The 27,110-nt window shown below is 41.6% G+C and overlaps 3 protein-coding genes across 4 annotated transcripts; all 3 read right to left on the minus strand.

The window, feature by feature from the left end:
- Window positions 1–464: 464 nt before the first annotated feature.
- Window positions 465–5,225, minus strand: LOC118226760 (troponin I, fast skeletal muscle-like). Its single transcript, XM_035416619.1, has 7 exons — window positions 5,151–5,225; window positions 3,738–3,770; window positions 2,954–2,990; window positions 2,624–2,752; window positions 1,850–1,939; window positions 1,542–1,718; window positions 465–1,160 (listed from the first exon to the last, which is right to left on the minus strand). The coding sequence occupies exons 2-7, from the start codon at window positions 3,743–3,745 to the stop codon at window positions 1,065–1,067; spliced, it is 537 nt and encodes a 178-aa protein (XP_035272510.1). The 5' UTR covers window positions 3,746–3,770; window positions 5,151–5,225; the 3' UTR covers window positions 465–1,064.
- Window positions 5,226–8,705: 3,480 nt separating this feature from the next.
- Window positions 8,706–13,443, minus strand: LOC118226761. Of its 2 annotated transcripts, none has more exons than XM_035416620.1 (5): window positions 13,364–13,443; window positions 12,938–13,028; window positions 12,158–12,232; window positions 10,802–10,986; window positions 8,706–10,180 (listed from the first exon to the last, which is right to left on the minus strand). In XM_035416620.1, the coding sequence occupies exons 2-5, from the start codon at window positions 13,023–13,025 to the stop codon at window positions 9,293–9,295; spliced, it is 1,236 nt and encodes a 411-aa protein (XP_035272511.1). In that variant the 5' UTR covers window positions 13,026–13,028; window positions 13,364–13,443; the 3' UTR covers window positions 8,706–9,292. The 2 variants fall into 2 exon arrangements, with proteins under 2 accessions (XP_035272511.1, XP_035272512.1); XM_035416621.1 differs by lacking the exon at window positions 13,364–13,443 and adding an exon at window positions 13,131–13,356.
- A 3,360-nt stretch (window positions 13,444–16,803) lies between these two features.
- On the minus strand, window positions 16,804–26,082 carry LOC118228049 (synaptotagmin-1-like). The gene is made up of 9 exons (XM_035419259.1): window positions 25,898–26,082; window positions 22,200–22,357; window positions 21,655–21,821; window positions 20,964–21,059; window positions 20,441–20,608; window positions 19,809–19,976; window positions 19,349–19,466; window positions 18,910–19,043; window positions 16,804–18,077 (listed from the first exon to the last, which is right to left on the minus strand). The coding sequence occupies exons 2-9, from the start codon at window positions 22,330–22,332 to the stop codon at window positions 17,838–17,840; spliced, it is 1,224 nt and encodes a 407-aa protein (XP_035275150.1). The 5' UTR covers window positions 22,333–22,357; window positions 25,898–26,082; the 3' UTR covers window positions 16,804–17,837.
- Between the last annotated feature and the right edge of the window lie 1,028 nt (window positions 26,083–27,110).

Here is a 27,110-nt window from a genome sequence, read left to right on the forward strand (position 1 = left end):
GACACCCAGTGGAAACATGCAGCAAATATTGGTATTGGCATAAGACTGGAAGACACCTACTTCTCTCAGTGTAACAGAACTACTGTGTAAAAACACTACTAATATTGTATACTATGAATGCTGCAATAACAACTGCTGGTTGTATCACCATGGCATTTGTAAATTTAAAGAGATGAGAAAGTGGCTGCCAACAAATTCATGCATGTTTGTTCTTGTCATATTTTTATTGGATGTAATTAGTTAGTTCTGAGCTTTCGTTCTGTCTAATTTCAGAAATAAGCTTGCTCAATAGTCCATATTCTATCCATCAATATTAATCTTAACAAACATAACATGGCCTTAAATTTTTAGAATCAGACCTATGTAACACAACCGTGTTTGAAAAATGCCAAGTTAATGTGAACAAGTGTGGAAGGATTAAATACGGCACATCTTAGAAAAATCAAAAGAAACAAGGAGTTTCCTTTAAATAATTTATTTTCACAATACAATTTGAAGCAGAAATACATTTCTTTTAGAAAACTATCCATCCATCCATCTATTATCTATACCCGCTTATTCCTGGGCATTCCTGGGTGCTGGAGCCTATCCCAGCGTGCATTGGGCAAGAGGCAGGAATACACCCTGGACAGGCCGCCAATCTGTCACAGGGCATACACCATTTACTCACCTTTCACTTACATATTCATGCCTATGGGCAATTTAGAGTCTTCAATTAGCCTACATGCCTGTCTTTGGACTGTGGGAGGAAACCAAACTCCACATAGAAAGGTTTGGGCCAGGATTTGAACCTAGGACCTACTTGCTGTGAGGAGACAATGCAACCCATGCCACCCCAGAAAATGAAATTTTAAAAAAAATTGTAATCCAAAGTCCTATGGGATTTTAGCTGTGATGGTAAAAGACAGGAAACTTTCAGGCAGAGGCCTGCCTGCTGGTCTTCTAATCCACTATACCCTACCCTAAAAATAGAGAGCAATAATTAAGACAGAGAGATGGAGAGCAGTGTGCTATGACTTCGGTTTATGGGGTAAACAAACCGCAGCCAAGTTATCAAATGCGTTTTAAGACTCAGTCTCAAACATCTTCTTCCTGCCGTCCATGCCAGCCTTGTCCTCGAGTTTCTTACGCCAGTCGCCGACATCACGTAATTCCTTATCCTGCAAAGGCAGAGGAGTACAAAGGGTACATAGGTGAGAATACAATATTATTAAGGATTGTAACACACTTACATACCCCATACACACATGCACATGCACACGCACAGGCACACGCACACGTACACGCACATGCGCACACGCACACGTATACACACACACACACACACACACACACATACACGCACACCCACAGGTCTTTCTCTTGCTTTCTCTTTCTCTCAAACACAGCATACTCTAATTACACAACACTCATAAGTGACAAAGGTGTCTGGGTAATGCAATGTGCTCTCTGCATTGTAATGTTGTAGTTTTATAGCGCTGCCCAGTGTTGTAATTCTGCTCTTTGTTGTATTGTTGCTCTAGGTCCAGAAGTGCACCCACCTCCTCTTTGACCTCCTTCTTGACCTGTTTCAGGTTGGCCCTCAGGTCCATGTTGACCTTGTGCTTGGAGCCCAGCAGAGCTTGCAGCATGGCATCGGCAGACATGCGCACTTTCCTCAGAGCTGGCTTCTTGAACTTTCCCTTCAGGTCCTGAATTTTAATCTTCATATCCTGGATCTGGGCAGGAGCAGAAGAAGACACAGAGTACAATCAACTATTTAAATACTTGCATGCAGACAAAGTGAAGGAGATCCAAACTGAAAATAATGGATTGGAAGTTAATGAGAAGGTTATGAGAAGGATTCTACCTCATCTTCACTCTTTTGCACTTTTCTTTCTAAATCATATCTCTCCTCATCCACTGTGTCAATCTTATGGTGGAGCTGTTTGACAAATTCCTGAAAAGAGATGTTCAAAGAAAAAATGTCAATAAAGCACAATCCTTAATAAAGGAAGATTGTTTCTCAGAATTTTCCAAATGATAATTCAACCAATGGTGACTGATTTTTTCACTCTATTGAACTAGAACTGTCTGCAGTAAAATTGTCTACTATTTTCCCCATTACATCTTTGTCATCTATGGTTGCTTGTTGCTAGGCACGTCATGGCATGGGTTTGTCATGGTATGATTCCCTTATAATAAATTCTGTTATAACCATGGTTATATGTCATCAATGACTAACTTAAATGCATGCCTAAAAATTAATAGAATTGATACAAATTTTGCAATCACATGCCTCAGTGTTTTCTTATTATGAATAAATGTCTTAATGTTACGACTTTGCAATATATTTAGAGAAACCGTAAAACTTATATTTTTAAACCAAACTACCAAACCTTAGTGCACAAAACACAATATAGCATCTGTAGTGCATTTCCCAAACTGAAAAAATCTTGATATGATTTTGTTTTGGACACATGGCCCAATGCACTACATTGATTACCTTTAATTCGGATTCTCAGAATTGGGTTTATAGACAGAACTGAAGAATGTTGCGTTAACTTGTGAAAAGCTATGAAAACTGTGAAGTCTATAGGCCCATTTAAAATGTGCATGGATAGTTGGCATCATGGCATCTCACCTGTAGTTCCTGCGTAGACCCGGGAAGGGACAGAGGGGGGCAGATCTCTTCCATGTATCTAATCCTCTCTTGTGCTTTCTCTTGCGTTTCTGTTTCCAGTAGGCCCTTTGCAATCGTAAGCATCGCACTCTGGGGAACAGTGATAGGAAGCATAGCCCATGTCACCATGAGTTCAAACAAGCACAGTCCTTTATGAATGTACAAAGGAAATGTGTATTTTTAGAGTTTCATATGCCTATTGTCAGATCTACAGCCCTGTCTGCTCTTGAATCAGTCATTTAAAATGAGCACGTGTCACTTCAGTCACAGGGAAAGAAGCATGTTCTGTACCTTCAGGTGATGCTTTCGACTGGCCGACATCTTTTTGCTGCCAGATGATGGAATGAAAAACACACCAGTTCATGAGATCATTATAGATTCATTGGACACAGAGATGGAAAATCCAGTTTGAGTATTTCGTTCCAATCACCTGGATTTGATAATTAATGCAATTCCTCAGCCAGGTTTCTCACTGGTTTCCCTTTTAGTGATGCACAGCTAATGCACCCTCACATCTGAAGCCCCACATCTCACCTTGGTCTCCACTAGTTCACCCTTGTCCATCACCTGTTCACCTGCTTCACCTGCTGTCATTTAATCTCAGGATGGACTTAAACCACACCTCCCCCCAGTATAGCATCCCCATCTACTGGCCAGTTTATGCCCTGCTCTCCTTTACAGCAGACCACCTACACTGACTCTGATGTGTTTATTCCCAGCCATGGCCCCCTAGTGGTGAGATGAGCTCCTATCTCTTGTTAGGTTACAGTAGAAGTCTGAAACTTAAGCTTCTCTATAGCACATATGTTCCTGGCAGGGAATATGGTTGCCATTTAATGCATGATGAATACATGTAAATATAGTCCACTCCTCCAATGAACAAGAAATACAAGAACATTAACCACTGCCAATTACAACCATAATTTATTAAAACATTTTCCAAGGATGTTTCCCAGTGTGACATGATAAAATTTGTAATAAAAATGAAAGATTAAAACATCATCAAACCAACATGCACGATAATACTTTAAACATGATTGGTAGTAATTCAAACAGAATGCTGTGCTGTACGTACTCCGTCATCTTGCTTGTTTATGTGTTTCCAAACCTGTGAAAAGACATAAATCAGCGTTTTATTAAATATCAGTTTTTCTATCCTAAAATAAAGGCACACGGTCAGCCAGGTTTCAGTTATATGAAGCTTATCCCTTTACCTCATTTTATTAGAGATGTGAGGCTTTAAACATATTTCCCTAAACCTTTATACCTGACATACATATTTAGGTATCAGGTATTCCCTAATACCTAAATATGTATGGCAGTAGATATTTATTACCAGTAATGAATTCAGACTAAATCCTGGGTGATTTGATACATCCCCAGGTGATAATGGACATACAAAACCAAGACTAACGGTGGTGAAATCCTGCCATCTACTACCCCATGATGACTATTAAAGTACATCTTCGAGGGACATCACATAATAATAAACACACTGTTAGCCCATCTCCGTGGGTCACACCAACCAGTTTAGTCCACCTGAATCATAACAACCTAATTAGCAAGGTAGTATTTACATCCAGAATCAGGGCCTATGGCCATTATAACTATGTTAACTACTGAAATACATTCAGCAATCATTGACAGCTAGTTGCAAACTAACATTTTAGACAATGTTTAAATAAGCTTTTTCAGGCCAGTTCACTGTTAAATAAAGTAGTTGGTACTAGCAAACCCATACCTTTTGTTTACCTAAAATTCAAATACCTGATTCTTTCTTAGAAGGAAATGGCAAGTGGTATGGTTTCAAGTTCTTTGCCACATGGTTTATCTTTTCATTTTGTTTATTTATTATTTACTTTATCACCATGAATATTGTTAATACACTACAGTGTGAGCAGAATTAATACAATACTCAACATACAGACATCCAGAGTTTATCCTAATATATACGAGTGAATTACTTATGTATGAAGGTCATGTTTCCTGGCAAAAAACAGATATACCCTCAACTCTAATCAGTTCATTTGTGTTCCACATCATACTGTACATCCATACTGAATGAGATGCAGGTGAAACTCAACCAGCTAGGCAAGGTTTCAAAGGCGCCTGGCAATTTTTGCAGTAAAGTTTTATTGATATCAAAATAAACACCACAGTATCATTTTCAGAGTCTGTGGCTTTCAGAAAGCCCTTCCTCACCAAGGTGTTATTTTCTATTATATACTGTTGAAATAATTTATTCAAACGCGCAATCTAGACACAACAAGACAAAATAGGCAGGAAACTTTAAATGACCATCTTAATGAATTGGCAATATACATCAGCAATGGTGATGCAAGCCATATACAACATACAAAAAAATAATAAAATAAAAATAATTAATAATCTGATTAATCTTTCAGACTTTAATCCACATTTTTACATCTAGCTCACAACAGGAAAGAGGACAGCAGAACAGCTCAGGTAGAAAAGGAATGATTCTCACCTGTGAGAAGAGAAGACCAGGACAGACCCTGAAGGATGGGAGAGGCTAACTAACACCAGCAGCTGAAATGTTAGGGGGGGGTATATATTGTGTTATCTGATATAAAAGGAAACCCCCCCCCTCTCTGCTTATGGTAGCGGATTCCGCTGCAGACCAATTGGCTGCCATTTAAATGAAAGATAATATCCCCCTCCTTGCGTCTTTATTATAAATAACCCTTCCTTTACCAATGTGACTATTATGATGCTATTTATTCATTCAGATGGTGGACTTGACTAGTGGGTGAAGACTTTTGAGATGGCAATGGGGTGTGTAACTCAGTGAAGGGAACCAACATGCATTTGTTGGGGTCTCCATAGGTCTTAAAAAAGTTGAAATCGTTGATTTTGTACAGACCACAAGGAAATTTTTGATTTTCGGATGTTTCTGATAAGATACACATTTCATACAAATAAAACTCAAACCTTTGTAAATTCAGTGACAGCAGTGTTCTGTTTACCACATCATGCAATCTTCCATATTACAGAACGAAGGTGTGATTTTTAATGAAAATGTGGAAGGGAATAGAGAAAGCTGGATGAGCAGCCAATGCCTGGATGAAGTGAAGGAAAAGCATGACTAGCTCACCAGGGAGTGTGCCAGCAGTTGTTTACACGCTCACATGAAACTCTGAAACAGGCACACAACATAAAGGAGGTAATGGGATACCAGGCATGTAAGGTAAAAGGCAAATGGGAGTAGAGGGAAGATCCATTTAACGTGTAGCTCAAAATCACATATACATATTTCAGAGCACCACGTGTAGCTCAGCATTGATTACAGAACATTCAGTCATCTGGAAGAGAGCTAATGTTCCATGGGTTAGTGTCCTGGGGAAAGTGTTCCATCTGGGAGTGGGTTTCAGTGCTCTACCAGGGAGTGGGTCAATTTATTATTCACAGTGAGTTTCAGTGTTCTACCAGGGAGTGGGTCAATTTATCACTCACAGTGGGTTTCAGTGCTCTACCTGTCTGTGGGTCAATTCATCACTCACAGTGGGTTTCAGTGCTCTACCTGTCTGTGGGTCAATTCAACACTCACAGTGGGTTTCAGTGCTCTTCCTGTCTGTGGGTCAATTCATCACTCACAGTGGGTTTCAGTGCTCTACCTGCCTGTGGGTTAATTTATCACTCGCAGTGCATTTCAACGTTTCCCTGAGAGTAGGTCAGCATTGCAGTGGTTTCCTGGAGGTCCTGGAATAGCAGAGCTCACAGTAAGATACAGGACTATAGACCAGGCGAGGGGGAACTGCAGTTGCCAGAATCACATCCATGCGCTGACAGAGGGAAGCATCTCAAGGGGCTAAACTGCTAATCCCCAGGGGTAAAACAAAGGAATGTGTTTTAAATGGGTTGACACAGCGGACTGGGAAAGATAGAGTGGAAAGTAGTTTGGATTTCATCTACTTAATTTCTGTCAATCCCAACATAGCTCTGACTGATTGGAAACGGGAGAGCAGCCAAGCCTGGCCGGGAGCCTCAGGGGGCGGGGCAGGGCGTTGCTGGTATGGGACGGATGGATGATCAGGAAAATATTACAGAACAGAAATGAAATATGGGAATTATAATCATTAACTGCAAGCAGAATTTCATTGCGAATCATTTAATGGTCTTACCAGTATCTGTATGGAACACAAATGGGACAAACTAGTGTTTCCTCCATATCAAGAATGTGAATATGCAAATAACCCTGCTGTGAATAATTCCTTTAGAATAAATTGTTTCTCTCAGCCAGTGGGAAGAAATGAAGAGTCAAATATTCAGCTTTAGTTGAGAGTGCATAATTGAAGGTTCAAGTATTGTCAATTGTCAATTCCTCACAGACTTGAAGAGTGGGAATGCTGATGAAGACAGAAAATAATTTATAATTAGTCACAATTTTAGGCATGTAACTAACCCTTTTAATAAGCCAATATCACATTATTTTATGGTATCTTCCTTCTCTGGTCTGAACCCTTGTATGCCTCCCAGGAACTGAAGGCAGACAGCAGTTGAAGAAAACACTGAAAATGAAAATTAAATAATAGCACCCCAGTAAAATCAACATAAACAAATATAAGTCAGATACAATCTTGAGGGAGAGAGAACGGAATAGATAGATAAGAGGTGCAGAGCAGGAACCAGCAGTGTGAAAATAAAAGTTACGTGAAGGGGGGGGGGGAGAGTAGTAAGGGAAGATGAGCCGGTACTGGCAGAAACAGACTAACAGCTGTAAGACGAGGGGTATGCGGTAAGAAGGTCAGCTAAGGAGGTCTGGTCCAAGTACAAGTACAAGATGGTGCTAACAGCTAAACAAGACGACGGCTGCACAGAAATAGTTCGCATATGACTTGATGTTGGGGGGGGGAGTAACAGCTGGTTGTAAAAAGCTCCGCACGGTCTGCTTTGATAGGAACACAAGCTCAGCACTCAAGTTTTTAATGGCCTTTCACAGGCCGGACTCCCTGAGTCTGATGATCCCACGCTTCCTGACGTGAACGCACACACGCACGCATTCCCTCTCTCACACACTCCTGCTCACACACACAAACAGAAGACAGAAGAAATAGATGACAAACGTCATGCTATCATCGATACAGACACGACCATTCCACAAAATAGTGAAGAGAATAAAGGAAAAACAAAAAAACACCATGTAGAAAACCGCTCACTCCATATACAGAGAGGGGGAGGGTGGCGAGGGATGGTGGGGAGCCTCACACAAATGCCCAAACTGTGAGTGTGGAACACAGACATTCCAGATTCTAACCAGACATTCCAGATTCTAACCAGACATTCCACGCACATGCTCTCCGGTCCTCTTTTTTATTCTAGAATATGTCAGTGTGGCTTGTGATGTGAATGTTCCATTTGTAAAGAAAAAAAATGAATAGCTGGTTGGTTTGTACAACAAATATATGAATTTTGACCACCCCCCACCCCTTTAATATACCATACACAACCCCTAATTTCATATGCGTATACAACCTCAGACACAAATTCTGTACATGTGAACTGGGGAACGTGATACAGCTCACAGCCCATTTTTCCAGTATTCTACCTAGACTTGTGCAGATGAACTAAATTGGATGTCAGTTCTCAACCTAAAGGCATACTATGCACTATGCTATACAATATAAAATAACCACGATCAGCCATATCTATGATGCCCTGGCACTCTCTCTCAGGCTCTCCACACAGTGCTTCTCCACCTGTATTTCTTCTCGTCAAATGTTTTTGGGTCCTTTCTGGGTGTGAAGCTCTTTTCTGTGTGAAGAGGGGTAGGTGTGGCTACAGAGCCGGTGGGGTGGCATCAGGTTTCAGCTGAGTGTTTGTAGCTAGCTACTGCAATGGTGGAGGGGATGAAGCACAAGTACTGTGAAGTGAAACGGCAAGGCAACAGGGCCCATTCAAGAATGAGTAAACCATGAAATTGCTTCTCCTTGATGGCGATAGCTATCGAAAAGTGATATAAAAAAAAAAATATATAAAAATAAAAATGGATATAAAATATAAAAATGGAGGTGAGTGGGCAGGGTTGAGGACTGAGGAATCTATAATTGTAAACACAGGACCACAGTAAGGTTAAAAATCCTGCATAGTAGGCCTTTAAACCCTGTGGTTAAAGAAACAGGTGATAACTCATCCGTACGACAGTCCTAATGTACCTTATGCTCATAGAGGACATTTTATTGTTATGTATCACCTTATCAATGTCTACAATGATGAAATCTCAAAAATATTCATAAGGCCAACCAGCAATGTTCTAGAAGAGCTGCTTTGAAGAGCGATAGTCTGTTGATGCCACAAAAGCCAAACTTGATTACAAACACCATCAGACCAGCTGACTGCTAGTTAAACATGTATGCTATTGTGCAAGTAAAGCATTCAGCAGATGATTTTGGATGACTCCAGTTTATCAAACATTAAATCTAAAAACAGAGACTATGTGGTCTTTAGAGAGAAGAATAATAGTAGGCTTGCAGATGAGTGCATCTGAGGAGTGCACCCCTACTTCAGTTTCCTGCAGTTCTCCTGCTATGCTGAAGGGTAGGGGGGCATTAGACCATAAAAGAGTCCCTTTTGGATCACCGATCTGCACTATAACACTAAACACTGAGCCAGTCAGGTCCAGGCCACTCTGCGGGAGATGGCCTGTTTGCAGCTCTCTGGGTCCACGCTGGCAGCGGGCCACAGGGCTTTCTCCAGCCCGATCAGCAGGTTCTGGTGGCTCTCGGTGATGTTGACCGGGTGCCGGGCCCTGAGCAGCTCGTAGGCGGCGACGAGCCTCATGTTGTGCCGGACCATGAGGTACTGGATGACGCAGGTCGGGGCGAGGGAGTAGCCGTCGCGGCAGTGCACCAGGACACGCCGCCTCTTCTCGGCGGACGCCGCGATGCACTCGTTGATGTCCTCGAAGCTGCGCCGCTCCAGGGCGGGGTCTCGGTCCCCGAGGTCCACCTTCAGGCGGGACCAGGTGTGCCGCGCCCGGCGGGAGCAGGTGCAGGGGACCAGGCAGAGGCTGCTCTCCCCCGGAAGGCTGCTCATGTCCACCACGCTGTCGATGTTGTTCCGGCACAGCGTGCGGCCGCTGTAGGCCGCGTTGACGTTCCCCACGTAGATGCAGTCCGTCACCTTGGAGATGACCGGCTCAGAGTGCTGGAACTGCTCCGTGCCGCCCTGCTTGGGTTCTGTGGCCTCTTCCCCTCTGCCCCCAGCACCGCCCACTCCCACCCCGGCCCCGCCCCCAGCTCTGCCCCTTCGGCTGCGGTTGCGCCATTTCTTGGAACTGGAGCGAGAGGGAGGGTTGGAGTCTGACTCTGAGCTGCTGTTCCAGGGGGGAGAGAAACGAGAGAAGGCGCTGGAGGACTTGTTCTTGGAGAGGGAGAGTGGCTCCACGGGACTGGAGAGGCCCGAACTGGAGGCTGTGGTGGACCCTGACGCACAGAACAACGACGCCCTCTCCAGGGAGCCAGTACTGCTGGCAGCTCCTGCACTGTGGGCCTGCTCCATCTGAACGTAGGTATACAGACGCACACAGATACAGTCAGATGCACACAGACACACACACATACAGACAGATACAGACACAGCCAAGGCAACATTGAGAAGACTACTAATTAAAATACTGAGAGTAGAGGAAAAACACTAGCCATAATGAAAATCTAGAGCTGATTTTGGAACTATATATATATATACATATATATATATATATATATATAGGCCTGTGTCAAGCAATGGCCTAGACTGCAGACATGCTAATGGCATTAAAAAAGAATTCAAGGCTTTTTGAGCCTTTTTTTCAGCATTTTTAAATGTTTTTTTCACTGTCCACTGATCAAGTTGACTCTTTTTGACATGACAGGCAGATTTAAGCGGAATCAAACCACCTTTACAGAACAAGATAAAAATCAAATGCTGCTACTAAACAGTCAGACAAGGAGGTACTGTTGAGTTTGCACAGCTGGATTACAATTACAGATTAGGAGAGAGCATCAGACAGTACAGATGGAGCTAGCGAGCCAATGGGCAACCAAATATTTACCTGGGATAACAGCACGAGCTGCAGGTCAGCAACATACCTGTCTTACCTGGGTAATGAGGTACCATGTGCAGAGCAGGTGAGTAGCTCACCTGGGCTTTGAAGTTGTTCTTCCACTCCTGCGTCTCCAGGGCCTTGAGGGAGACGCTGCTGTCAGAGGAGACGGAGAGGCAAAGCGGCCGGTTGGCACGGGGAGGCAGCTGGGGGGAGAGCGCCATGGCGACCTGCCGCTGCTCTGGCTGTTCCTGCCTGCTCATGAGGAGGTTTGGACAGGAGCCTGATGCACGCACACAGAGGGGATAGTCAACACCGGGGTCATCGGGGCAGGCCAATGCCACGCTTTTTCCACCTCAGTGAATTAATGAAAATTACAGTACGGTTTTAGTGAACTGCCATTAGTTCAAAACATGGCTTCCTTGGGGCTGCTGGATGGCTCCTTTGGTTAAGGCACCGTGCTGTGGTGCGTGGGCGAGCCTCACGGCCTCGGATGGAACCTGGACAGTGCCAGAGCCAACTGTGGCTGGTAGCTCCATAGGGAGGTATGCAATTGGCGCCTGTGTTGCCCAGGGAATGGTAGGGTTCAGTCAGATAGGGTTTCTCGTGCATTTCTACATTGTGATCACCGTGGGTCGATGATAGATTGACAGTAGGCTGCAGTCAAAGCCACATATGAAAGGTCTTCCTCCTACGCCACTATACGTCTGCAGTGTGAAAAGAAGCATCTGGGACACCACGTGTTTCGGAAGTTGTCTACACTCTCGCGAATGCTCAGCCGCATTTTGGGCAATATTGCCATTTTCAGTTTTACATCCTGAATGAAACTTTGCTTAAACTTCCTTTCCTTTATAATGCACCTTCACCACAACACTACAGAATTTCTCCATGACTTTTGAAATCACATCATTTTTATCAATATGCGTGCAAAAGGGGTAAACTTTATTACCTTATATTTTTTGACTTGACCCCCGCCCCCCCCCCCCCCCCCCCCGACTATCCATTGCTCCTCATAACCTGAATGCTCTCATTCTTAAAAATCGTGCTGCATTGCACATATGCCTGTGTGTTTCCCAAATAGCAAGTGTCAAACAGTATCCAAGGTCCCACAGCTCAGCAAATGGACCATCGTCCCCAAAGTTAAACATTAACATAGGAAACGCCAGCGAGCTGCTGCCGTTCTAGATTAACAATGCTCCAGGAAAATGTCATTATTTGCATATGTCACTAAAGCTAGCTAATTAGCACTGATAAGCTGTCTTTCCTATATGACAGAGTACAGTAAAAGCATGAAGTTTTGAATCGATTTACAGTTCTGACACGGTTGTACAGACCTGCTTCAATAAAGCAGTACTGCTGCAAATTTCAAACAAGTTTAATCACACACTTCCACTACAAATGCCTAGAATTAGCCCTGTCTTCCCAAACAGAGCAATTACAATAAGACAACTTACCAGTAGCACATTCTGATCGTGTTATGGCTGACTGTAAACCACCATGGATCTTGAAAGTATTTTGAAGATGTTTGCCTATAAAACAAGAGAACACTACAGATGTTGGACCTACTGTGAAATAATTAAGACACAGATTCATTCAAATTAACAAAATATAACACTCGAAAAAAATGAAGACATATTGAGGATTTATTCTGGGCTTTTAAAAACAGAACGGTACTTTCCAGGAAGGAACTGCAGTGTCAGATACAAACAGAACCCCACAAAGATCCCACAAAAGAGGTAGACATAATAAAATTTGGTAAATAAATGACTAAATAAACAAAATAATGATAATGGTTAAATAACAGAATGTGTACGTTACAGAACATGCAAGAGAAAATTTCCATAATGATAAGAGAATGACAATATCTACTGTGATAAAGAACACTGATGAACTGATTTTGTGATAGACGTGACTGACATTTTACATAAGGGGTGTCCAATCTTAATCTGAAAGGGCCGGTGTGGGTGCGGGTTTTTGTTTCACCCTAGCACTACAATATCCGATTTAACTATTTAACTAATCATGGTCTTCGATGAAGATCTTGATAAGTAGAATCGGGGGTCTCAGTGTTGGGCTAAAACAAAAATCTGCACCCACAACGGCCCTTTTCGTATAAGCCTGTACACACCCCTAAATTACATGATGTAGCCTATATTTGTAATAGACATTTCTATATTTGTAATAGACGTTTTGCATCAAATTTTTTCTAAAAGACTTTTGAAAATAGTATTTACCTGTCCGGCCGTTCCTTTTGGAATTCAGTTTCTTATCCAGCAGCCTAAGTGCAATAAAGTCTTTATTCCATTTGTCTATCGACTCCATTTTCTGGAATGTTGCGGAGAGAAATTTAATTAGCAACATTTATATCAATTGCTAAAATCCATCTAATCAAAGGCATTCTCAGAAATAACTCTACCGATTAACAACCTAAATAACTTGGCTAGATATCTATCCCTTCATTTTGGATGACTTTAATGCCGTTGCCCAGCCATTTGAAACTTGTAGACAACTAGTTTGCAGTCACAGCAAATCGACGTCGGGAAGTTGGCCAACTTCAATGATCACGCATTCTAATGACAACCTAGAGCAAATATACCATTTATCAAGATAAGCTGCATATGAAATACATCACAACGCCATCAAAAAATAAGGAAACTTAAATTCTTTCGCCATTCATCCACTCATTCTATGCAGCAGTGTGGCACACACGAGTAAGAGAAGCTCACGTGCCGAGAAAGGGATTGTGGTCCGATATGAGTCGAAATAACTAAAGGCTGGCTCGGCAAACCCGCTTCCACTATCATTTTGTTAATATTCACAGAAATGTACGATAATGCTTGGTGTGATGATTTTATGCATGTTATAATCATGACCAACAACATTAACTAAAAGAGAGATAAACATAAAAAACAGTGACCCAAGTAAAAGTGGGGTTCATTTTATACATTTGTTGTAAGAACCCACACATCGTGGAATTTGTCATTTATAAATTGGCAGGCTGTATACTTATTGACGCTGTTTGCTATAATTAGTTTCATGCATTTTTCATTAAAAAGATATATAGACAAATGTGTTGTCAGGCGTGGCTGCTTCTTAAACAATCACCATCAGTTTTATAGCTGTACTTTGTCACCGTTTTGGTGGTTTGTTGAAAATGGCAAATGGTTGGTTCAGCTAGCAGGACAACAGTCTGGGTAAATGAAATCAGTTAAATGTACGTTTACAAAGAAATCCATGTTAAAATGAATAAATTCTGGTTTCATAAATAAAGGATTAAAAAAGAGAATTAATGAAATGTTACATGACGGAAGTCTTCCCAATAATGTGTCATGCTGAAGCTACTGATTGGCTGCAGATTTCAGCTTGAAACACCCAGTACCTCTGTGATCTATGATAGGACAAACTCTCAACAGACTCTCAACATGCTGCAGTTCCCTTGTTCTCCATCATCCAAAGATAGAGGAACCCTGTTGAGGGTAGTTATAGCCACCAATCTGAACATATTATATTTTACTGTTTTAATCTTCTGAATACGCCAATAAGTGCATCTTCAGTTTCAGGTGAATTATTATTTTGCCAATGATCAAGTTCCAGCCTTGGACAGTAAACCACACAGTCAAAATCTGTCTTACCTTTGTCTTACCTTGGAACAGAGCACTGAAATAAAATGATGGATGCTTTGTTTACCCTGCTTCTCCAGCTATACGGATCCTGCTAGTTTCCTCGAGTTTGCTCTGTACCACTACTCCTCATGCAGCCACGCAGAAGGGAAGAGACATTAAGTGCAAACATTTACGTAGCGGCCGCACGACTCCCTGTAATTGGACAGATTCACCGCTCTCCAGGTATCCTGGTAACGCAGGCTAAATGGTGATGTCACCTGGATGCGAGCAAGATAAGCACAAGAGGCACTCGAGCCATTGGCCCTACACGAGTGAAGTGCGCACCATGCTTCTCGTGCGAGCAACAGGTGTCCATTTTAAGAAAACAATCACTGTTCTCTGGACTTGCCTCGTCTTGTGTTTCCCTGTTTAAGACAGGGGAAACTAACGATGATCTGATTCTTGGAACTGCATGCATGTTGCCATATAAAGGCAATGCTGTAAGCATAAATTATTTTGATGCATATTGCAAATCCCTGTTTTTTGTGTGCAGGATAGCCTTTATTAGAAGCCTGTAGAGTCTTACGACGCTGAGAGAAATGAGATAATGTGAAGAAAGAGCGCAACTAAAATTAAGCTGCTGTGCAGCTAAAACACATTGATGTGAAGCATAATTACAAATTGATGTGATACCTGATTATAAAATATCTGAGACATCTGGTGGTTGAATAAGGAGTCTGGCCATTATGGATGCTCGCTTATGCATGGAGATGGAGAAGGAGCGCGGCTCGGGTGGGTGGCCAGCAGCCAGATTAGCATTTCAAACTGCTCCCGCCCCCCCTCCCCCCAGCCCTTTCATCCAGAGGGATCGCTTTTCACCAGCACCAGTGCACATCTGCCCAGGCAGACCAGACCAGACCACACTGTTACCACGGTGCTGTTCCCCCAGCTTCACTCCTTTCTTAAGTGGCCATTGTCTTTGCGCCTGGTTGAGGTTGTTTTACATACGCTCCCCAAACCCTGTGAGCGCGCAAATTTACGAGGTAGGAGGGGGACAGAACCGTGCATGTGGGGCAGACGAGGGGTGAATCTGAATTTAATGCCCTTTGATGGACAGACCCACATAAATTTGCATTTGAAGTGAGCAGAGTGATCGTATTGGTTTGCTTCCTACTTTGGTGGTTTCAGGGACTATTTCAAAGGTCTGTAGTCTTTCAATGGACATGTACGGCTCTTTTGCTGTGGATAGAAAATTCAGTTGATTGATTGGTTCATACAAGTTAGGGCTTGACAGAATTCAGTGGCTCCACCTACTATGGCATTACTTGTTTTCTTTTTACATCTAATCTCTTATTTTCTTCCAAATCTGAAATGCCCAGCCAAATTTGTAGGCCGGTCCCATTCTGACAACGTCTGTAATCAGTATGACTGAGTTCAGAATTGTCCACATTTGCATGCAGCTAACTTTTTTCCCGGCAAGGTTGCATTTAATCCACAGTTCATGCAGCCAAACTGAAGGCACCAGATTGACCAGATGATCCACCAATGTGTTCTGAGGTGGGCAAAGTGGTTGAGTAAAGGTTTGGCTTTGCAGGTGTACCCAACCCACTGAACAGGCCTAATGTGCAACAGATCTGCTCAGTAACAGGCAACCATCTATCTGCATATTTAATTAAAACAAATACAAGTTTAAAATATGTCAACCATTGGCATTCTCAGATTTGCAGATGTATAACTTCTGGACTTAATAAGAAAGAAAATACAGAATAAGAAAACCACACCTACTGTACGAACAACATGTCTCACAATTGAAATCTATTATCATTGATCTGTCAGCATAAACATCAGCAGCTGTCCCTCAGGGTTACTGTACTCCAATTACAGAGGAAGATTAAAAAGTGATAATGAAGCCACATGCGAGCTGACTAACAGCCTATATTGTTCTGTTCTTGTTGGTGGAGCGACCTGCACTGCGGTGTGTGTGTGTATGTGTTTATGGGTGTGAATATGTGTGTGTGTATGTGTTTGCGTGCATGCGTGCGTGTGCGTGTGTGCATGCATTCATGCGTGTACTGATTTTTCACTTGAAGCTTTGCTGCTTGGTGTCCTTGGGACAGCATAAGTAGTGTTTGATGATGAATAAAAGCAAGCAGCTATGAATATGTCTTGTACTTCCTAGTCTTTCTAGGCAGCCAGTCTCATGCCAAGCCATGCTCCCTTCACATGCACATTAACTATGCTGTTTTATACTCTAAAACACAATGGCATGTCCCACTTTGCAGAATACAGATTGAATAAAAACATCTGTATGCTGAAGTTCCTATATACTGTACATTTTTTACCATCATAACTAAAAAAAAAAATCTAAAAATAAATGCTTGCACATCAGTAAAAAATGCATTGGGAGCCATGGAAGTGCATTGATTGATTCCTATGAAAAAATGTATAAATGAATGGTGACTGCAATGTCTCTGTGAATTTTTTGTAGCCGAAACATTGGCAGTTGTATGTCCCATTCATCACTGGAAAAATTAGGTTTTAAACAGTCTTTAAAATGACAAGAATGTTCATGTTCAGAGGGAGCATGAGTGTTTTATGTATCAATGGCCTTTAAAATGTGAATTTTATTCACGTGGTTTATACATTAATCTTTTCAGCAAGGCTAGCCTTGTTTTCAACTATGTGCTTATCGGGTCTGACAAAGGTAAAATTTAGAACCATGCAAACTGCCCTCTCAGCCAAGTCTTTATTACTGTTACAAAGGGACTCCGAAATGAACTGCTCTTTTTTCAATGATAGAGGAAAGCGCTTTTGGCACAATTCACATGTATAGCATACGTGCCTATGTGCACTTCGGGGCAAACCTGACAATTCTTTGGGCTGTGTGGTTTGCAAAAGGGCCTTCAGAAAGTGAATTGTTTGTGTTGAATGAATGCATGTGTGTGTGTGTGTGTGTGTGCATGTGTGTGCACATGAACCATTCAAGAGTGTTAAACCTAAGTTTAAAAATGGAGAATACACCTTATGTATTGATGCTCAGAGTTTTATAAGAACAAAAATACCCACTCCCCTCAGAGTCTATTTTGAGTATAAAATTAAAATTAAAATCAGCAGCTGGGCTCTCCCCTCTGAGTCATGTTCTACTCAAGGTTTCTTTCTATTACCAACCACAATATGACAATGCCCTTTGTAAAAAAAAAAAAAAAAACTCTTATACAAATAAATTGAATTGAATTGATCATTATTTCTCACCAGGAGAGGATACTTGAAAACTTACAAAAATGAGACAGGTTGGATTTATAATCCAAATTGTCATTCATCATTTACATGGCAGTTTTAATAACAAAAAAAATGGCACTTTCTAGTAAGTCATTTATTATAATGCATACATGCAGTATATCCTAAAATGTACACAAAGCATATGCAAATATACATAATGTATTTAGAAATGAATGTGTTTATGGAAACTAGACAAACCACAAACGTGGCCCAAGAAGAGAGATAAGTGTTTGTGTCTGCGCTGGCTGGCCTTTCAGAAGGGCTTTTTGGTGAAGGGGATCTTCAGGGCGTGTTTGAGCGCCAGGGCGTTGTCCACCTGCTCCGCAGACAGCAGGGAGTGCCACTGGGCCACCGGCCTGCGGGGGTTGGACAGCATGTCGGCCCAGTGACGCAGCTGGTTCCCGCTGGCCGAGCAGCCCAGGAATATTTTCCCGATCGCGTCGTTCCGGCTCATGTTGTCGTGGTCCCACACGGAGATCACCAGCTGGACCTTCTGCAGAAACAGAAGATCGGAACATCGGAACATTCTCAGGTGAGAAAATGTCATTAAGCCCAACTTGTCTCAGGTTTTTCATATTAATATATATTTTCATGAGCTGCATTCAAAGCACTCACAAAAAATTCTAACAAGAATCCAAAAAACATCTATTTCATCAATTACAACCAAAAATGTATGTTTCATAAATAAATTATTTATACAGTTTGTAGATATATTGGCAGATTGGACACCACAGCACCCAGGTTAATGTGGGCCATTACTCCAGTGACAGAGTGAATCTACTTGAAACCCAAAATGGTTATTACTATTATGCTGACAACAGTTACATCTTTTTCTAAATTACTTAATGGCAATTGAGCATTATGAATTGGGATGATTGATTAAGAAAAAATTGATTAAAAACTGGCTCAGAAATCCTTCATTGCACATTCTGTTTTTAGTGATGTCCTTTATGTCTGTTACATTTTGAACAATTAATTTTCAAAAATTGAAAAAAGCGCTACATTTGTGTATTTGCTTTGATATCTTTACAAAGGCATGTATCCAATAATTGCAGAAATATTTTAACTAATTCTTTAAACACCACTATTGGCAAATTGAATGTATGGTTACAATGAAGTAAAAATAAAAAGCACAACATAAGAGACAACATAATCTATGAGCCAGACATAAGGACCAGAATCACATATAATAAATACTGTATATTAGCAGAAAATCATAATTTTCCAGAACTGAATAGAATTAAAGCTGAGATTTATGCAGTCTTTGAAGCATATCCGAATGGTATAAATCCTGTGTTGTTACAGCAGTAGCTTTCATTACTTACCTGTATCTGATCAAAGGAAACTTCAAAGTTAAATGATTCGTTGAAATAAGGATTCAGTGTCTTCTTCTTCACTGATGTCTTCTTCTTCTTCCATTTTCTCTTGTCCAAGACCAGCTGCACTTTCACATACGGGTCTATTGGTGGATGAAGAGGCAGCATTACTGAGACTAATCAAACAATCTATCCGTCAAACAGCCAACTTATCCACGGCTCACAACCTGTCTCACAACCTCTGTTGTTTTGTGCATGTGTGTGTGCGTGTGAGTGTCTGTGTCTGTGTGTGTGTGTGTGTGTGTGTGTGTGTGTGTGAAAGTGTGTTTGAGTGCACTGATTTGTCACTTCAAACTTTGCTGCTTGGTGTCATTGGGACAGTACAGGCAGAGTTTGATGAGTGAATGTGCATGAATGTGTACGTATGTGTGGGCACAGCCATATGTACCTGATAACCCTCCAACGTCCATCTTCTTCAGGTTCTTGGCTTCCAGAATAATGACAGTCAGCTTGCTGGCAGTGGGGACGTAACGCAGAGAGAAGCAAATGTCCCCCAGGTTCTCTTGCTGTTAGACAACAAAAGGCAACATTCAAAACCCCAATAAGCAAACAGCATCACCTGCCCGAGTGCTGCAATGAGACGGGCAGTCAATAATAATGAGCCTGTGTGGTTATAGCGCTGTTGATATGGGGGCGACATAGCTCAGGAGGTAAGAGCGGTTGTCTGGCAGTCGGAGGGTTGCTGGTTCGATCCCCGCCCTGGGCGTGTCGAAGTGTCCCTGAGCAAGATACCAAACTCCTAACTGCTCTGGTGAATGAGAGGCATCAATTGTAAAGTGCTTTGGATAAAAGCGCTATATAAATGCAGTCCATTTACCATTCCATTTACTTGTAAGCCTCTGATTTACCTCAAACTTGGAGGCCTCAGTCAGGTCTCTCCACTCTTCAATCACATGGTTCCAGTCAATAGTGCCGAGCTGCAGTCTCAGTTCGCCGATGATGTCATGTTTGGTGAACCTGTTGAAGTCAAACACCTGCATCACCAGTGTGGATTCATTGAGTTCAGCCAGCGGAATCTGCAAGACAGGAAACAGGCCGTGAGCTTTACAGTAAATAAAGCAGACCAACATGTGAAAGCATGTGAGTTTCTGAAGCAAGAAATATGAGAAGAATATTTAGATGTTATATTGTTATATTTACATTCCATGCAATAGATTTAAGTTTTTTTGTTTTGCAGGCTGTAGTGTGGATGACCCTCTGGACTGCAGCACTGAGACATCCTTGCCCACATTATAAATAATGGCCCCAGCCTATGGCTGAGACAATGACCAGTAGCAAGGATGTTTTAACAAAAAATAAGTGTATACAAGAGGGAGGCAATCTGGGATTTTAGTAAAACAGTGGTGATTTACAGAGTGGTCTCTGTAAGCTTCAATTCTGAATGACAGGTCATTTTCACTTAAAAAAAAAACATTCTTCAAGGGTGTACAGTATCAGCAATTATTCTGTTTTTGAAAGTTGAAACAGGCATGTGTCGCACCTGGAATTTGAAGAACTCGTTGAACGCTGGCTGGAGGGTTTTCCTGAACACCTTGGTCTCACAGGTCTTTGACTTGTTGGGGAGGATGTAGACTTTGACGTAGGGGTCAGACGTACCCCCCAGGTCCATGGCCTTCAGCTCGGCGGCCTCCTTCACTCCCACTGTGAGCTGAGAGAGGAGGCAGGGACAGGGGACAGTGAGCGGCGTGAACGCCTACTTCAGGGGACACTGGATACACATCAAAGGAAGCCCACGCCAGTTTGATGTGAATTGCAAATACCACTTACACATCTGAAAAACTGAAAATATACAGTTAAAGGACACGTACTGGATGTTGAAAATTACTGGGTCTATAGCGAATTAAAAGCTAAATTAATTTAATTAAATTCATTTAAAGTAAATGTAGACATTTTTTTTAAAACTAAGACCTTCCTTGAGATATAAAATTTATAAAATAAAAGATTAAAAAAGTTTTTTTATTGAGCGAGTAAATGAGTGAACATTGAGTGAAAGCGGTGTGGACCTCAGACGTTTCTGCTTTGTATTCCAGCGAGTACAGGATTCTTCCTTTCTGCTTGTCACGTGATCCATACTCCAAATCATCCGCATCCGGCTGGACCTGTCAATCACATCATATTGTGCTCATTGTACAGCACAGGTATGCTAATCGCAGCAGGAGTACTCAGTGCTTTTCACAGTCAGAGCGCAGTAGCACGGGTATTTATTTAGAGGGATGGCTAATCCACTTGTGTACTTAAGAGTTCAAATGGAACAAAACACTTTCTGACTCCTGGGATTCATCATTACTTCCCGCAATGTCTGTTCATATTTGCATACTCTCCATACTCCTTACACAATCACCCACAAACATATTTAACAAAACACATTAATAATACTCCAAGTCCTTTGTATGTTCACATATACATACATACATGCATACATATATACAGTACATACAGTACATACATACTTCCTTCTGTACATGAGAAATATATGCATAAAATATTTACTGCATGCAATGCTGTGGACCTCTGAGTTTGTGTGCAGGTTCCAGAGAGCACAGCTGTGTTTCTATTATGAGCAGCGTTTCATATATAAGGCCCAGTACAGACCCAGTAAGGCCGTATCCTGAAATGGAAAAGTATTCAATATTTCACAGTGAAGACCGAACAGAAGGCAGAGGAGCATGTGACACAGCTGGGGGTCTGTCTCACCAGCGCGGTGGTGCTGGAGCCGTTTACGCCTTTCAGATCTATCTTCTCCTCCTGCTTCTTCCTCTTCTTCTTCCCCTTGCAGCAGCATTTCACACAGATGCAGAGAAAACAGACCAGGAGAAACAGGAGCCCGGCGGCAAAGATGGCGTAGACTGCCCACCTAGGCACTGCCCAGGGGAGGGGGACAAAGAGAGGCACGTAGCTTAGCTTAGCCCTGCTGTATTCACGGACAACACCGCCACATCCAAAGTGATTTCCGTGCCGTACCCACAGCCACAGAGGCCATTCTGTAATGGCTGCCTGGGGCACATATTTACAACATGATACCAGACCAGAGCCAGAGGGAGGATTAAGAGGAGATAAACTTGTAACAAGTGAAAATTGAGAGCTATGAAATGTGCTGTTGGTGTGGAATTGGATATGACATGTGTACAACAGGTGTAGACGGCAGAGCGGCATCTTTAATGGTGGCCTGGAACTACCGAGGGTAGGGTTTGGGGGGGGGGGGGGAGGAATCGGAGCACCGCGGCGGGCAGGACACTCACGCGGGATCTTGTTAAGCAGCTGCTCAATGAACCCGGGGGGTGCGGCGGTGGTGCTGTTGAAAGCCCTGGTGTGGGTTACAGCAGGGATGTTACCACTCCGATGAGGGTATTTTAATGGGGTTTTAGTCGGCATGGTCTTTGGAATGAAATGATGAGACCTGGAACAAGATGGATAGCAGACACACGCTTTTCACAAGAGTGCAACCAGTTCATGCCATTCATTGCTTAGCTTCTCCTCCGCTAGCGTCTTGGCTGGTCTGAAATGATACTGCTCCCTTCCATACAAAATACACAGAATTGCACTGATGATTATGTAGCTATGGTAGTGACCACAGTGCTAGACCATAAGATCTTCCTTTTTTGCCCTCATGCCTCATACATTAGAAATCAACATTTCAACTTAATTTCAGCTTTTGGTTACAGGACACACATATATGCATGCATGCACACATGAAAACACACATCCACACATAGACACGCATCACACATACACACACGAACATTCCTGCTAACATACAGCACATGCAAACACAAGCATAAATTAATCCCATGTATCATACCCAATTAATCCCAATCATGCACGACTTGAAAGGAATTTAATAGGAAGTTTCTCTAACAGCCTTGAAAACCTGCTTGCCCTGACAAAGAGCGGAAATTTTGCCCCCAGCCCAGCTAAAGAGTGGAGAGGCCTGCTGACAGCCGGCCATTAAAACAGGGCGAGCTTCAGACTTCAAACATAGGGCGTGGGCAGAAAAACAAAGGACCCAAATGCATTTCTGCGACAAGAACGCACGTACACACACGCGCGCACACACACACACACACACACACACATGCACGCACACACGCACACACACACACACACACAAACATACACTCACACACATGCTTTTCTAATGACATACAGTGCAGGCCATAAATATTAGGTCATCTGTAGTTTCAAAAAAAAAAAAACTTTAGGAAGAGAAGAGTTCAGATAATATGTGCAAATTCATTGAATAAGAAACCAAAGTACAAACTGTTTTTTTATTTCTACCAACAATAACACAAAAAGATGACTTTTACTTAAAAATAATCTTAGACATGACTTTCCTCAAAATAGACTCCATTGGCTTTAATTACAATTAAATGAATCAATCGAAGTCCATCCAATCATTTTGCAAAGTGGGAGGTGGAGGTGTCGTAAAATCTTGAGTGAAATCTCATCGACCTTAAGTTTTCCAAAAAAAACCCCAGGTTTCATAATACCATTGGTATTTCAAGTAAAATAGGCATAAAAGTTGCAAGAAATATGGCAAAGAAGAAGGAGTTAGTCTTAGATGGGTAGGGCCGAGTAAACATTGTTGCAAAAAGGTTGTTCCCAGTGAGTAAGAAGCTTAGAATTTCCAGGTGCAGTGTTCAGTACACACTCAGAAGGTTCCAGCTGATGGGCAGAAATATTAACAGGAAGATGATCAGGAAGATCAAGAGGAAGAAGACAAATATCTTGTGTTGCTGGTTCTTTGCCATTTTTTGTGGGGAATAATCTTGCCACAATATGTTTACTTGGCCCAACACATCTAAGCCTAACACCTTCGTCTTTCCCATATTTCTTGTAGCTTTAGTGCCTATTTTACTTACACCGCAGGCCAATGGTATTAGGCTACCTGTGGTTTTAAAAAACTTATGACACTATTTTGTGGACAGCCATGTCTAAGATTATTTTTAATTAAAGCTAATTTTTTTGAGTAATTGTAGGTAGAAAAAAAATGTGTATACTTTGGTTTCCTCTCAGAAATGTAATTACATTCATCATCACAATATGCACAACGCCAAGGCAAGAAGGCTTTGTGTTGAGAGCATACAGAATAAAGGAAGCGGAAATAATCCAAACACAGGTAACAGGTGAACACTCAACTACAACACTCAAGCAAGTTTCACAGACACAACACCTCCCTCGATACATGCAAGAGCAGCGAAGCAGAAAGTTCCATCCACATTTCCCTGAGCATGTTAGCATTGAACCGCAGCCAATGACCGGCTCAACCTCTACTTGTTCAGTCACCATGAGGTTCTGTACAGTCTGGACCAAGAGCATTGTGTGTTTTTGTGTCCCTGAGTTTCTGTGTGGCCCAGACTGAGAGTGCTCATTGTTTCTCTTTTTCTAATTCGGGTCCTCCTAATTAGGACTTCCACAACAGGCAGAGAGGAAGGAAGCCATTTCCTCCAGTGCAGTGGCCCGGCAGGGCTGTGTTGTGGCACTGCAGAGTACTGGGTTCACTAAAGGAATCCTTTACCTCTAAAACTCAGACCAAAAGACAGCAGTAGGAAGTCAATCCCTCTGATACAAAAATGTTTTTACTGTTGTAAATACCATTTCAGTGTGTGTGAATTTATGTGGCCTTTTGTGTAGGCCTATGCCGTAAAAAGTGTACTAATGTGTGTTAATGAAATGTGTGCTAAGTGTGCTAACTGATAGTTCTTTTTAATCAGGGACTCCCAACCCTGTTCCTGGAAATCAACCATCCTGTTGGTTTTCACTCCAACCCCAACACAGCACACGTCATTCAACAGCTAGAGATTTTGTTGAGCTGCTAATTAGTAGAATCAGGTCCCATTTTATAATTGATCTATGTTCTATGTTTTGAAATGCTTTTGTTGAGTTAAACCATTTCACCATATTATCACTGGATATTATGAATGCATATGCTTAGTCAGCGTGGCATGTTTTGTCATTAAAGTTGATTTGACTTCTTCCCACAACTCATAAATAATGAAAGAATCCTTCAGTACTTGTATTAAACCAACCAAAGTCACATTTTATCAACTGTTTCACATTTCAATAACTGATTCACTGTATCATAAATCACATAATAAAGGGTGTAACCAGGAACAAAGCAAAATATCAGCACTCACTGAATCAAATGTCAGACTTAATTTGGTTAATATGATTCTGCTTCAGATGAACACCTTTGAAAACACAGACAACTTAGTGTACTGATAAAATGTACATGTTTACTATTAACTATTTCTGCACCTATTTTAAGACTTGACCTTATATGTCCCTAGGTGTGCACATGTATACAGTGTGTTTGTTAATATGCCTAGAAATAATTCAGCCCCAATTGAACCTGTAATATGTCATCTGTATTAGTCAATTCCATGTAAGTAGAGCAAATTACTTTAGCAGTCATGAATACATTATGAGGAAACATTTTAGCATTCTGATGGATGAAATATCAGTAACCTACATGCTGAGGAACTTTTGATTTCCGAAGAAATACCCTTTCCTTTGAGTACAGCCTCTGTGTAATTCTAATATCCAAACATGATTAAATTCCAATCATATGTATCTCACCACTTGTAAAAATCCAATCCATATTTATTCCATACAATACAAAGATATTAGATAATTTACTGTATCCATAACCATATTCTTTCTGCTATTGCGGTTTTATAGACATCATCATTTATAGTCATCATAGATCATGTGTGATCATCTGGGAACCATATTTTACACAGAATAAATCAGGTGAGCATTGCCTTCACAGTTACACTACACATGTAATCATAAATGTAGATTTCCTGTGGTTCACCCGAACTTTCATATTCCACATCTGTTGGTTACTGAAGGCCTTACCCAAAACTCCTTGTGCCTTGTATTTGTTTTAAAACTACAGGGAAACTAAAAAGGGAAGAATCGTAAGGTGGTTTCCTACCGTATTTCCACCAAAGACAAATCTGCTCCTCCTAAGGGTGCCCCTCTCTCTCGCTCACACTGCCAGTGGTCTATTCCACTTCTCTGGTAACTTCATGGCCTATTAAAAGTTATTGTTCACTTAGAGAGCGATGAAGAACAATCCATTGTGGCTTCCGCTGTGCACTGCAGTGAACGCTAGCACGGAGCCAGCCACACCTCATGTTTACACACACTGACCTGCACACCGAGAAACGCACGCTGCATTGGTATGTGTGGAACTCCACCCTAGGAAAACCTCCATGGTGAGTCAGAGGGATAAAATATAAATTAAACTAGGATGTTTCCCCCATGCACTTTCCACAAACGAATATATTTCACAGTGTACAGGTATTGTAGCACAGAACTATAACACCAAATAGCATCATTATCTTATTGCTGTACCTAAAATACATCATCCATAATATTCAGGATGCAATGTTAGTGTAACTATAAAGCACAGCTTTCAATGTCGGTTGGACTACTACAGTGTCAGATGTTCAAGAAGTGTAATTAGTACAGTTTACTACTAGTTCTTTATGAGCATTCAGTCCATTGCCCATTATTAGGATGAAATGAAGAGCAGTTTAATTGCAAGTTAAATTCTTTCTTTTAAAAACTCCACCACAGACATACAGTATATGAGGAACCATTTGAGGAGGAAAATGGCTCCCTCTGTTGATCATATATCAAAATTCCAGGCGATAAAAGAATATACAGGTGTTGTTGCTTTTCGCTTGCAATATAGGTCTGCTTTCAGTATAGATACTGAAAAATCACGATTATGAGAGCTGCATTCTGTATTCACATGATTAAGAGAACTGTATTTGGTATTTCATTACATGATTAAGCAAACCTTATTCTGCATTCAATTACATGATTAAGATAACTGTATTCTGTATTAAATTATATGAGCAAAAGACAACTGCCCAAAGAATCACACAGTGAGGACTTAACCAAACCTCGTTGTGCAAGAGCAACTCCTCTGGTGTATTGTGGACCTGCAATCAGAACATGCATGTCTGCTCCTCTCCATCTGATGCATGTACAGTCAATCATTCAGAATCTTTGTGTAGAAGATTAAAATCAGGTTGCTTTGTCACACAACCAAAAATTTCCAGAAAAATATTTCTCAGGGGGAAAAAAATGAATTTTCCACTAATCCCAGGAAATCCAAGAAAAGGCTGGAATCCACT

The sequence above is a fragment of the Anguilla anguilla genome, chromosome 5, assembly GCF_013347855.1.
Source record: "Anguilla anguilla isolate fAngAng1 chromosome 5, fAngAng1.pri, whole genome shotgun sequence".
NCBI classification, from domain to species: Eukaryota; Metazoa; Chordata; class Actinopteri; order Anguilliformes; family Anguillidae; genus Anguilla; species Anguilla anguilla.

Coding starts and splice junctions, on each gene's coding strand:
- LOC118226760 (XM_035416619.1), bottom strand. Junction 1,719..1,849: donor TGCAAAAGAGTGAAGATGAG/GTAGAATCCTTC, acceptor GCTCCTGCCCAG/ATCCAGGATATGAAGATTAA. Junction 1,161..1,541: donor AGAAGGAGGTCAAAGAGGAG/GTGGGTGCACTT, acceptor CTGCCTTTGCAG/GATAAGGAATTACGTGATGT.
- LOC118226761 (XM_035416620.1), bottom strand. CDS start 13,025: ATGGAGTCGATAGACAAATGGAATAAAGACTTTATTGCACTTAGGCTG. Junction 10,987..12,157: donor ACGATCAGAATGTGCTACTG/GTAAGTTGTCTT, acceptor TGCGTGCATCAG/GCTCCTGTCCAAACCTCCTC. Junction 10,181..10,801: donor AGAACAACTTCAAAGCCCAG/GTGAGCTACTCA, acceptor ACCTACGTTCAG/ATGGAGCAGGCCCACAGTGC.
- LOC118228049 (XM_035419259.1), bottom strand. CDS start 22,332: ATGCCGACTAAAACCCCATTAAAATACCCTCATCGGAGTGGTAACATC. Junction 21,060..21,654: donor GCTCCAGCACCACCGCGCTG/GTGAGACAGACC, acceptor TGTGATTGACAG/GTCCAGCCGGATGCGGATGA. Junction 19,977..20,440: donor ACGAGTTCTTCAAATTCCAG/GTGCGACACATG, acceptor CCTGTCTTGCAG/ATTCCGCTGGCTGAACTCAA.